Consider the following 12,925-nt stretch of genomic DNA (forward strand, 5'->3'; position numbering starts at 1 on the left):
GAGCATCCAAATGCTCTCTAGCAAACTTCAGACGGGCCCGAACATGTACTGGCTTAAGCAGTGGGACACATCTGGCACTGCAGGATCTGGGTCCATGGTGGTGTAGTATGTTACTTATGGTAGGCCTTGTTACATTGGTCCCAGCTCTCTGCAGTTCATTCACTAGGTCCCTCCGCGTGGTTCTGGGATTTTTGCTCACCGTTCTTGTGATCATTCTGACCCCACGGGGTGGGATTTTGCGTGGAGCCCCAGATCGAGGGAGATTATCAGTGGTCTTGAATGTCTTCCATTTTCTAATTATTGCTCCCACTGTTGATTTCTTCACTCCAAGCTGGTTGGCTATTGCAGATTCAGTCTTCCCAGCCTGGTGCAGGGCTACAATTTTGTTTCTGGTGTCCTTTGACAGCTCTTTGGTTTTCACCATAGTGGAGTTTGGAGTCAGACTGTTTGAGGGTGTGCACAGGTGTCTTTTTATACTGATAACAAGTTTAAACAGGTGCCATTACTACAGGTAATGAGTGGAAGAAAGAGGAGACTCTTAAAGAAGAAGATACAGGTCTGTGAGAGCCAGAAATCTTGAAATTTTGTTTCTGACCAAATACTTATTTTCCACCATAATATGCAAATAAAATGATAAAAAAAACAGACAATGTGATTTTCTGGATTTTTTTTCTCAGTTTGTCTCCCATAGTTGAGGTCTACCTATGATGTAAATTACAGACGCCTCTCATCATTTTAAGTGGTGGAACTTGCACTATTGCTGACTGACTAAATACTTTTTTGCCCCACTGTATAATTGAGTGTTTTGTTTTTTTTAGTTACAATACTTTAATTCCAAAGTGCAATTACCCGACTGTTAAAGAAGTTGACCTGGACTTTAACATTGATGGCCTATCCTTAGGGTAGGTCATCAAGGTTTGATCGACATCCATCGGTTGGATAAAGGGGCACTCTATGATTGACCCTTCAATCTCCACATCCCATTACTGGATGCTGATGGTGTTATCATGGCAGCTTGGGCCTTACTGAAGAACGTCAAGTCTGGCCTGCTCGAATTCCAATGAAGATATAAAAATTTTGAAATTTAAATCAACCCCCTTTCCCCTAAATATAAGTAATAAAAAAAAAATCAAAAAATGTAATATATTCAGTATTTCAGCATCTGGAACTGAACAAATAAAATATGATTATATTAATCTCATACACTGAACTATGAATAGAAAAAAAAAGAAAAGAAAAAATGGCAAAATCAATATTTTTTAGTAACTTTGTCTCCCGAAAAATGAAAAAAGAAAAAGAAAAGATGAAAAAAGTCAAATGTATCTCAAAATAGTCGTAAAATGACAAGTCCTCACACAACTTTCTCAACCAAAAATGAAACGTTATGGCTCCCAGAATATGGTGACATAAAGTCATCGTTTTGTCTTATAAGTAGTAAAACCTAAAAAGTCACATATACGGTATATCATCATAACCATGCTAACCCATAGAGTTAAGATACAATACAGTAATTTGTAATAGATCATTTAAAAACAAAATCCAAAAAGATTGGAGAAATTGTTTTTTTTTTGCCATTTCACCACACTTGACATTTTTCAGTATATTATATGGTAATATTAATGGTGTAATTCAAAACCCGATCCACAAAAACAAAACTTCACATGGATATGTTTATGCAAAAATAGGAGGAGGAAAAAAAAACAAGGCAAAAAAATAAACAAAAATGGCTGCATCTACTAGACGTTTAGATTAAGAATCATTTCCATGTAGTGTAGGTTCTAAAACTAGTCTTTCCTAGTGACACGTATTCTATCTCTATTTGTTTAAGCTCCTTTATGACCTGTGATGACCTTGAAGGTACATTCAACAAATTACTACCCATTTACCACAGTATAAAAGAACAGAGAACACTATTGTTAAAAGAATTGTTAATTGACCTGATCTTTGTTGAGTTGTAATCTTGAAACTCGTGTGCAGGGCAAGACCAGCATCATAAAATACTCCCGGGGCATCGGCACCACTCCCGGGTGTGCAACCAATGTCATATTGTTCCACTGAGTCCCAAACCTTAATAGATAAAGAAATAAATTTTAGAGGAAATTTGACATTGAATATGTAATATTTTTATTACTTTCTGTCTTTACTTTTCACCTTTTTCTGGGAGATCTTCAGTTTGTTATTGATCGCATAGACACCTTTATCCACAGCTACGAGTCCGACAGCAGCATTATGATCTGCTTGTAGTTTTAGCTTCATGGAGCCTCCAGGTTGCTGTATAGCATTGTCTCTATCTTTTTCTCCTGTTACCACCAGCTATATGAAACAATAAAATATTAAAATATTGTAATCAATTTCCTAGTTCTAACCTGAACCCTACAATCCAGGTGAGAAGTTGGAATAGCTTTTTCTACATGTGCCCTAGATGCTGCGTAAGTAGAAGAACCCTTGAACAAGTTATATTTCATTGACCGGGCAAGTGCTTCTATCTTCATGGGAAGGCACCAGCCTTGTCCTCTAAGTGAATTTTTGTCTGTCACTACTACAATTTGGTATAATTAATAAAAAGAGTCATGTGGTCTCATTTACATAGATCATATATTTTCTGTGAACATATATTTATTGCTATAAGTTTTGTGATGGTTTTGCTCCAGTAGTCGCCAACTTGTGAGATAGTCAAAAGTCAAATGTCTTGGTCAGCAGGGATAATGTCAAAAGGAAAGGGAAAAAAGTAATAGAATAAAAAAGAAAGGACAATAAAGGAGCCTGTAAAGGTACACTCTAGGCAGTAACCTGGCAGATACTAATTGGGCTTTCACATAGAGGCTTTGCACAAGCCTCTCTGATTGGCAGGTCACAGTAGAACCATGGTCTAAACATTCAATGTCTTCAGTCTTCAATCTTTAACTGCCAATACAAGAATCTGGACTCATAAGGGGCCCTCTGGGTGGCATCCACAGAGTGGCTGTTGGCCAAAGGAGTGAGCTTACGGAAACAGAGTCGTGAAGGTTGGTCGTTACCAGAAGGTTAAAGTAAGGGACACAATTGTGAGACAGTTAGATGCTAAGAAAATTGAGCCAAGGTGAGATTACTAAACACCAGAAGATTCAGGATACAAGGGCTAGACAATGTAATAGACCAGGGTGGTAACAAACTATAACTGGCAGTTATTAGTAGCAGCTGGGTGTTTAAATATAAAGTGTTGCTCCACAGAAGGCTCGCAGCAAGGAGCTAAATAGGTGAACAACTCTAAGTTATTAATCCACATGCTTTCCCTCTGGACAGTAGGAAAATTCCCAGAAATCACTTTACAAAACTGCTCTTCTATTGTCGAGCATTATCTGCAATGAAAGTGTGGCATTTGATGTTTAAAATTATTCTCTATTATTTTGTGTTGGAAAATCCTTCGCAAGTCCCCTTTTGGCACTTTCCCTTTCTCCACTGGTTTGTGCTCCTTGGTCTCATCCTCAGCAGCCCAGAAGTGGTCATAAATACCCTTTCAGCCAATCACTGGATGAGGGAGGTGATTACTCAATCAGTGATTGGCTTATCCAGCATTTTCAATGTGGCCAAAAAATATATAAATTCAGCCTGTTGCATTGTTACTTACCAACCATTGCCTTCGATTGAACAAAAAAATTGATTGCAATAGCTAAATTTACAAAAGACTTGAACAGTTCTACATCTCTCCAGACTTTAAAATAGGAAAACATAAAATAATATAATTAAACACGATAAAGAATTTCCTTACCGTCCCCATACAGGTATCTGCCACATCAATCCAAATAGAGTCAGCCACAATTTCCCGGCCTGCCCCAGTTGTCACAGTATAGTACGCCAAAATGCGGAACGATGGGATAAATTCTTCTGTTATTGGTAGTAACATAGTCACAAGAGCTTGGCCGACCTCTCTTATTTGTGTCCCCACTTTCATTATTCTTCCTTTGTTCATTATCTAAAGAATAAAAAGATTAATATCAGAGAAAAGGAGGAGTTCAATACTATGACCTTTGTTGACTACGTCATATGAAGAGGCTACTTATAAAACATGTAGGTACAACTTTACAACTTATTATTCACCCTATTAAGTTCACATTAATGATACTTTTTTTTCTAGGTTTAGGGATTATGCCAATGGCTAGATCCACGTTGTGCAGATGCTAAACGTGACACTAAGAAAAAGATCTATGCGCCGATTTCAAAACAACTGGGGCAAGTCTCAAAGTTGATGAAAGATGATATATGATATTTATGTGGCTCATAAATGGTTGTCCATGTAATACATTCTGTAGATACAGATCGAGATCTAATATTTGCAATGGTTCTATGTTAACATAGGGGGGTCTCGGTCAGATTATCATCCTGTCCTAACACAACACAATATAACAAAGGATATATACCCCTTTAGTTACTTCCTCTGTCTGTGTATTCTAGACAGCTGTTGTATGGGTCCTGAATACAATATGAAATATGGGTCAGTAGTAGTTCACTATCCTTAAAAGGGTTGTCTAGATTATAAACCCATTTTAAACTGCTTGCCTATGACATTCTGATATAAAGGGGCGGGTCACTACTTTTTTATATATGGCTTTTCTTTAGGATAGGCCATCAATATCTGATTGGTGGGGGTGTATCAACCTGCATCTCCACCGGTCAGCTTTCGGTGGAGGACGGAAGTTCTTGGATGCTACTGATACACCAGCTCTGTCATTTCTATGAAGGCCATGGCTGAGTTCTGTAGATCCCCCAAAAAAGGAAAAGGATCTGCAGTACCCGGCTGCAGCCATTACAGTTTTGACGGAGCTGCTGTTGTTCTGGCAGCATCGGAGAACCTCTAGCCAACGCTGGTAACAGTGGATCTGCAAGGGTTGGTATTCACCTCCTCTGATCAGACACTGATGACCTATCCTTAGGATAGGTCATCAATAAAAAAAAGTAATGATTTTTATATAATGACTTCCAAACTGGCTAAATAGATCAACTGTCTCTAAGAAGGACATGGCATGTAAATTTACATACATAATATGAATAGTGTATTTATTTAAGTGTTTAGCTTGCAATTCTTAACTTTCCGTGAGGTGGTACAATATTGAAATTACACAGTGGATATCCTGTTCTACCATAGTTTACAGCAGATCACTGTGTGTCCCAGAAGCAGGACGCCCTGCGATTATCTAATTATTGGGGTTCTGTAACTTCTAACCAAAAAGTAAATGTCCATATCAGAGAACAACTTCATTGACGATTTCCAATGAAATTTTTGAAGTACAATGTGAATACAATAACAGAATGTATATAAGGTTAAGGTCTAACAAATGACAAAGGACTAAAACAAGGTACCACATAGTTGTATTGCTTGATCTGGGTTTGAACAGAGGCGTCATTGTTCCGGATAATGAAATTGATAGCCACATTTTCTCCTAAATTCACTTCTCCTCCAGCGACACTGAGATGTAAGTAATTGCCACCAATTGGTTTGTATGATGAGGCCACCATGGTGGCAGAAGCTTGTTGGTCCTTAATTAATTTTAAATCAGTTGTGGATACCTAGAAGCAAAATAATAATAAAAAGCAACAGTAAACAATAATATTCATATTTGGTCCATGTTAGTTACCATACAAGTTCCCTATCATCATAACATTGTGCCAAATCAGTCATATAGTGTTTCTGAGAATGTATCCAATAGTGCTTCCACCATGTGCCATCAAAATTGATGGAAATCTTGACCGAAAGTCAGAATAAAGATGTGAACAGAGCCTGAATAAACATCACCAAGTCAACGCTACACCACAATAGTCTTTCTTTCCATTAATCGCTCTACTAAAAAGTAGTTTATATTAATCAAACATGTATTGCTTTATTAGTTTCTTCCGTATGGCAAAATTATGATTATTACTGTAATCTGCAGCAGGTTTTGGTCTGAGCGGGTATTCAGGGTCAGCCGAATGGTTCCATCTTCCTGAGTCGTTCCTTTCACATTTCCTGGTTCTGCTACAACTGGGACACGATGAGCCGGAGAACCGTCAGGATTAGTTACAAACACCTAGGATGGATAAAAACAAAAATGAGTCTTCTTGGAATTTTAAGTGCCCATCTTCTGGGCTCTTCTAGCCTCAGCATTGTATTTTACATTGATGAAGTAATCTACCAAAATACAAATACAGTAATTTGCTCGAATTTGACCAGAAAGGTGATTTGCATGTATCTCATGCTCTAGAATATAATAAATGTAGGGGATAAAAAAATTAATAATAATACTCACCACTCCTTACTCTTAACTTCTCTGAGCAGTTGAAGAATTTGTCATACTGGTTTAGTCTTCATTCAAAGGACCATCAAGTCTTTGGGGCCTTCAACTGTCACAAAACTTTGCGAATTTGCAGCTTGACACATGATGATGCCAAGTACAGTCTGAAGCTTAGGGTGTAGGCATCATGTGATGTTACAACATGTGTCGGGCTAAGTCATCCTGATGTTATGAATAGTGTTGAGCGAGTGTGCTTGTTACTCGATTTTTCCGAGCATGCTCGGGTGTTCTCCGAGTATCTTGGACGTACTCATAGATTATGTTTGTGTCCCCGCACCTGCATTATTTGCAGCTGTTAGACAACCTGAACAAATGCAGGGATTGCCTGTTTGTTATGGAATCTCCACATGTATTGAGACTGCATAGCAGCCGCAAATCATGCAGCTGTGGGGTCTCAAACATAATCTTCAAGCACGCCTAAGATACTCAGAGAACACCCGAGCATGCTCGGAAAACTTGAGTAACGAGCAGACTCGCACATCACTAGTTATGAAGCCCAGTGGCCAACAAAGTTGTTGAAGATGTGACGGGACACTTGAAGAAAGTTGGTGTCCTGTGAAAAAATACTGGACCACCACAACCGAGCATGGACAAAGTAAGGGTCAGGGAATGGCAAGAATTAATTTTTAAAAATTTTCATCACTTTATTGACCCTTTTAAAGCCTGCAAAATAACATCCCGCAAGACACAATTTTGCTGGATTTGCACAATTCTAATCTCAAAAAGATTGGATTCTAACAAAGCAAAATTATTTGAGAAAGTTTAGCCAAGTTTGATTGGCATCGTGTCTAATATTTTGTAATCCTTTGACTATACTGAAAGGGGCTTCTCTTGATGCTTTCATATTTTATTTGTCATTTTTTTTACTACCTTTTTTGTTTTAGGCAGATGATGGTGTTAGATTGAAAAAAAAAATATATAATAACACAATTTGATAATACAATTTAATGTATCTAATCAATGCATTTACCATAAGATCGAAGGGCATTCCAGGCTTAAAATAGTTGGATGTTTTTGTATAGAGAATTTTAAATGGAGATGTCACAATATGAATATTTTCCAGTTCAGATTCCACCAAATCACTGCCTGTAAGAGAAGTAGTGGTAAATTTATAAGACAGTAGATCATAATTAGGGACAGCTATCCAGCATGAAATGTTAGGATTTGCTTTTATGGAGAGGGAATGCTCTAATGCACTAAAGATGATTCTAGATAGCCAATGATGTGCCAATCGGAGCTCCATTTTGAAAAAGAGGCACCTTTAGAACTTCAAAGCAGGATTGTGTGTGTATTCCATAGTTATGATATTATATGTTGGTATTATTTCAACTTCACATGGGGTTTTTCACTGACTCATAGACTTGTATTGGCCCTTGTCATCAAAAAATGGATATGGATATGTGAAGATCACCCTAGGTTATAATGGTTATGTGTGGTATCCGTGAAAAAAACGGATGCCACATGTACTTGAAACACGTACATGTGAGTTGGGCCTAAAGTGAACATTTCAGAGGGAAGTCATTAGTACACTCACGATGGCAGATTTTGAGGTTTCTTAAAAGGATTTGACAAAGCCTTGTATATCAAGGTCGATCCTTTTAGTGGATTTCATCTGGATAAATAGAAGACTATAGTCATTTTTGTCTTTCTTACCTGAATCGGTAATGACAGTAACTGACACATATAGACTATATTGTGTCATGTCTTTCTCATCTTGAAAATTCTTTGCCAAATCTTGTCTTTTTAAAATGGCAAAACCTTCACCATCGCTGATCTAGACAAGAGATAAAACCACAGAAAGTCAACTTTGTATACAGTATTTCTAATTTTCTAAAGAGGTTCATTTATGAACCTTTTTGACCATAAGCATGTCCTATGGAGAGCCATGGTGAAAATGCAACCCATTCCTGGGAGATTCCAGTTATCAACCCATTGAGGTAAAATGGCCGCTATGTTATTGTACTTATCTCTCTTATCTGCTGCATTGATGAAGTAATTGATGCAAAAGGAGCCCAGACCAAGTATTGAGTGCATTTACTGAACATACATTTCAGTAGGACAACATTTTGATTTTACAATCAATTTTCAAGCTGGTGTTATAAAGTATTCTATTTTACTGAGATAATGACTTTTGGGTTTTCATTGGCTGTAAGCCATAATCATCAACATTAACAGAAATAAACACTTGAAATAGATCACTGTTTGTAATGACTCTATATAATATATGAGTTTCACTAAATTAACTTTTTGATGATATTTTTTGCGAGAAGCACCTGTATGTATCACAGAGATGGTTGCCATATGTGATGTAATCCTGGAGTATTGTTATAGTCCATATAGCACTAAGAGGATTGTTTGGGGCATCTGGGCCAAGATAAGAGATGGTCGCTCACATACCTCATCTCTGGATGTGGTTAACAGGCTAAAATGGAGTCCGTTGTTTGGCACATGGCTGTCTGTGGAGGGAGAAGTTCTCCTGTGTGGGATATACAGACTGATCCAGTGTACTGGAAGCTATCAGCCTGTGTGACCAGGACTGGCCGACAAGGGACTTTGTCCAGAAAACTGTTTTCTTTGTTTTGCTTGCACTGAAGGCTGTTTGTTTTTTTCATTTGCTGATGGATGGTTTATGACACAGCAATAAACCAACATGGACGCCAAAATGGAAACGTTTCCTTTTTTGCCTCCCAACGCACCCAAGTGAGTAGCATTCTCTACAAAGAATTTATCCTTTTTAAATCGTTATTTATTCTGCAAACATCAATTTTTTTTATAAGCTTCTGTAGAAATCATAAATGTGAGATATGGAATAATGTAATTTACTGTTATCATTTTAATAATCCAAACCTCAATTTTTAATATTTTATCAATCTCATTTTAGCACATTTACTACATATCATGCCCAAACATTCTTGGAGCTTTAGTGAAATCATTTTTGTTCTTTCACCCACCATTGTCATATAACTTAGCTATTTCAAATTTTTGTATACTACATTGATTTGATATCTTCAACCTCCTACAATTGCACCTAAGAAAAGTTTAAAAATTAAGGGGATATTGTCAAAGTTGTCTCCTGAGCAGTTTAGAGATAAGCATTGTCCTTAGTTTCCTTACTTCCCGGTCTCTGGTAGGGTAGGCTCTCCTTACTGAGTGACAGCTTTGGTGAATATTAACACAATAAGTATAAGGAAAAACTTTAAAGTTCTGCAGTGACGGCTATCAGTGGTTTGTTCTCGATTGTACACTGCCATCATTACATTTACACATAGAGATAACATGGCCTTCGAACAAGCGCACAGCTCTGGACAGTGAGAGCAGAGAGGCAGAGCCAGGATTAGTAGACCTGCTCTAAAAGCTGCTTGGGCTGGTGATTTATAACTGCATCTCTTTAGAAGATGAGATAGAGAGGGAAGAAGGTAAGGAGTTAACTCTTGTATAGAAATCAATGAGCTGGAGAGAGCGGGCTGGGACGTTAAAAGTTAACATCTCTCCTGGAATGTAACTACTGAGCACACTCAGCCAAGGTTTGGAGGCTGGGCTCCATGGTAAAGAGCTGTACACTATAAAAGATAAAAGCTCTCATTGCAAGGAAATGACAGCAGATAGAAAATGCAAATCAATTACAAACTTATTTTCACGTTGCCTAACTAATTAAAACAATTTAATAACCTGAGAATAAATCTTTCAAAAATGAGGATATGCTAAAATCAAGTGACTCTGATGATGATATTACAGAGTTTCTAAATACAATGGTTAGTATCCTTATATTTACTTTTTCTTTTTTTTTATCTTTTCTTTGACAGACAACAATAAATATAATTGTGGCACCAATTTTCTTCCTTAGTGGATTTCTTGGATTCTTTTACTACATGTAATGTACGTTTTTAGACAAGAGTAATAAGAATGGTGCGAATTTTCAGTTTTACAGATTTGGTCTAAACTGCTACTGAACTTTATAATATTTAATATCTCTAAGTAATTCTTTGCTTCTTACTTGGTAATGTCACGTGACAATTTTCACAATTTTCCAACTCTTTATTATTCTTATTCATTGTGTTGCTCTAAGTGTGGCTGTTTTCTCCTCTATGAGACTGAGGCTGGGTCTACACAGTGAATGTTTTAGAACTTTGATTGTGCAGACAAGTCACACGTCACGTTCAACTTCCATTAAAGTGTATGGCAAATGTGTCGCCGGCAACTTGAGACCAGTGACACATAATTCAATATATTTGCTTTCATATGCGGCTCTGTGTCGGAGTCGCAGCCATTTGCAAGTTACAACAAATGAATTACGTCGATGTGTTCCTGTGACATCAGTCACCGAGAGCCTTGAGATTCTGTCTCTCACAGGTGAAGTGTACCTATGGCTAAAATTCCAGACCTCTCCATTCTTTGTAGGTGGGAAAACGTGCAAAATCATCAGTGTATCAAATACCTATTTTCCCCACTGTATCTGTGGAATGGAGGGGCGCAGAAAAATAAAGAAAAACTGTTCCGGAACCATTAGATCAATGGCAATTGGGGGAGGTTGTCAGTTTAATAAAAAATAGTAAAAAATAAAACAGTTAAAGGTCCTCGTAAACTTCTTTATGGAGATTGGGGAAACGAAAACTTCTTTTTCCTTGGAGCTGAGTCACCCTTGTCATTGGTCTGTGTATAGTACTACACTTTAACTTCATTCGCTTAAAGTGGCAGAAGAAAATGCCTGCTCTTCTCAAACGACCCTTTAGATTATTATTTTTTTAAAATAAATTCTAGAATGATGATTTTAAAAACTAGTAGCAATATATTTATATAACTTTTCAGTTATAGTTTGAAAAAAAAATTATTACCGAAACACTCCTTAAGGTATCTGGCAGACTTTTCTTCTCGTTGTCTCTTTTGACTCCAAAGATCACAAAGGCTTTTCCATTTACAGGTTTGCCATAGAGATAACTGACAAGATACAACATAGCAATGTTTTACATTACGACCTTATACATTATTAACGGGGTCGTCCGATCCGAATCGGTAAGTCTGCAGTGATTCTGTGTGACTGCAGACTTTTGAATTACCCCAGCGCAAGCCCTGTGCACTGTGAGAATTCCCCGGTATCTGAGCCAGGAGCGGAGGGCATGTATGTGTTATACATACACCCAGCCAAGGCCCAACTTGTGGGACTGGCCTAGCATCATACACTTGTACTGAACGAGGCTGCACCCAATCTAGAGATGTGTCCGACTAGAGAGCATGGCCTCGCTCCATACAAGTGTATGGAAGAGAAGCCGCGTCCACTGGCCAGGAGTATGTATAACTCATACATACACTCCAGTTCCAGCTCAGAAACCAGCGAATCTCCACACATTACGTGTGCGGAGGGGATTCATGAGTCTGCAGACTTATCAAATTGGACCAGACAACCTCTTTAAAGCCTCTACACATGTGAATGATAGCTTGGACAGAAACTTCACATAAATATCTTTGCAACAGATAGAAATTCAATATTGTCAAATTTTTATTCTCACTTTGCCTCTATGTTTATTCTTAGCTCTTCATCCTTAATGTAGAAATATTTTTGGGATGGCTTTATTTTTATTTCGAAGCTTGGCAGAACTAAAATAAATGTAAAATAGAACATGAAATTAGAGCAATTTTAAATCCTTGTTAAAGTGGTCAGACTTACAATACCACATCCAACCATGTGGTGTGATGTTCAGAGCAAAATTGTCCAAGAGCAACATAAAAATCTAAACTCTACAGAGACAAAGGTAAAAGTGTTCACTTCACTAATCTTCAAATTGTTTCTATTTTTATAAGCTAATTAAATAATTCTGAGTTGATAGAAGTAATTTTTATGGGGAGGGTAAATAGGCAGTGGTTCCATTAACTTGCCAGAATGGAACCACTCCCTACTTACCCTGCCGCAAGGATCCAGCAACCTAACCATTTAATTTTAATGGATACTATGTGATATTCATTTTCCTTTTGGTGAGTCTAGTGGGGATTGTCACACTTGCTGTCAGGTTTTCAGGCAGATCGAATCTGTTTATTGAGAATGTTTAAGGTGAATGTTCAAAATAGAATGTCAAGCCCGTGAATCAGATTGTGGGAAGATAGCACAAAAGCTTTGGATTTGTTTTGTTCTTTGTGTTGTTCTTACCATATTCCTTTACTTCAAATTGTGTGGTATAATTCTGTATCAAGGTGTCCTCAAACTTTGCTGATATGGTCCACAGCCCCAAACTGTAAAATAAAAAGCATAAACTAGTAATTATCATAATCATCATCATCATTATCATCAAAAATAAAATAATTATTCCTAATTAATTAGTCAGAAAATTTTCCACAAAGATTCGACTTGCATTGAATAATTTGCACCACCATATCTGACTGACCAATGTACAAGGTTTGTTAATCTGCAATGGGAAAGCCAGCTTGGCCATTCAAGATGACATTAGCACGCTCTCTGATTCTTCGACATTGTGGAAAATGCTGGCGAGGTAATTCTTTTGGCAAAAATCACAAATCGAATCTTAAAGTGTTCGAATCTGCATGGAACCACAAATTTCAGGAAAGTCAACCCAAATTCAATCCTCTGTGGTTTGATCCACTCATTTCCATCAAGCATATGATTGCCAAAG

General features: G+C 37.5%; 1 protein-coding gene across 1 annotated transcript in view; it reads right to left on the minus strand.

The window, feature by feature from the left end:
- Positions 1 to 12,925, minus strand: part of LOC143774325 (complement C3-like) — a 101,858-nt gene that overhangs the window by 65,766 nt on the left and 23,167 nt on the right. Inside the window, exons 6-15 of the mRNA XM_077261789.1 lie at positions 12,445 to 12,527; positions 11,810 to 11,897; positions 11,138 to 11,240; positions 7,959 to 8,079; positions 7,276 to 7,391; positions 5,895 to 6,041; positions 5,338 to 5,544; positions 3,749 to 3,952; positions 2,152 to 2,313; positions 1,938 to 2,067 (exon numbers count right to left, since the gene is read on the minus strand). Of these exons, the coding sequence (XP_077117904.1) occupies positions 1,938 to 2,067; positions 2,152 to 2,313; positions 3,749 to 3,952; positions 5,338 to 5,544; positions 5,895 to 6,041; positions 7,276 to 7,391; positions 7,959 to 8,079; positions 11,138 to 11,240; positions 11,810 to 11,897; positions 12,445 to 12,527 (1,361 nt within the window). The remainder of the gene's footprint in view (positions 1 to 1,937; positions 2,068 to 2,151; positions 2,314 to 3,748; positions 3,953 to 5,337; positions 5,545 to 5,894; positions 6,042 to 7,275; positions 7,392 to 7,958; positions 8,080 to 11,137; positions 11,241 to 11,809; positions 11,898 to 12,444; positions 12,528 to 12,925) is intronic.

Source organism: Ranitomeya variabilis, chromosome 5 (assembly GCF_051348905.1).
Source record: "Ranitomeya variabilis isolate aRanVar5 chromosome 5, aRanVar5.hap1, whole genome shotgun sequence".
In the NCBI taxonomy this organism is placed as follows: Eukaryota; Metazoa; Chordata; class Amphibia; order Anura; family Dendrobatidae; genus Ranitomeya; species Ranitomeya variabilis.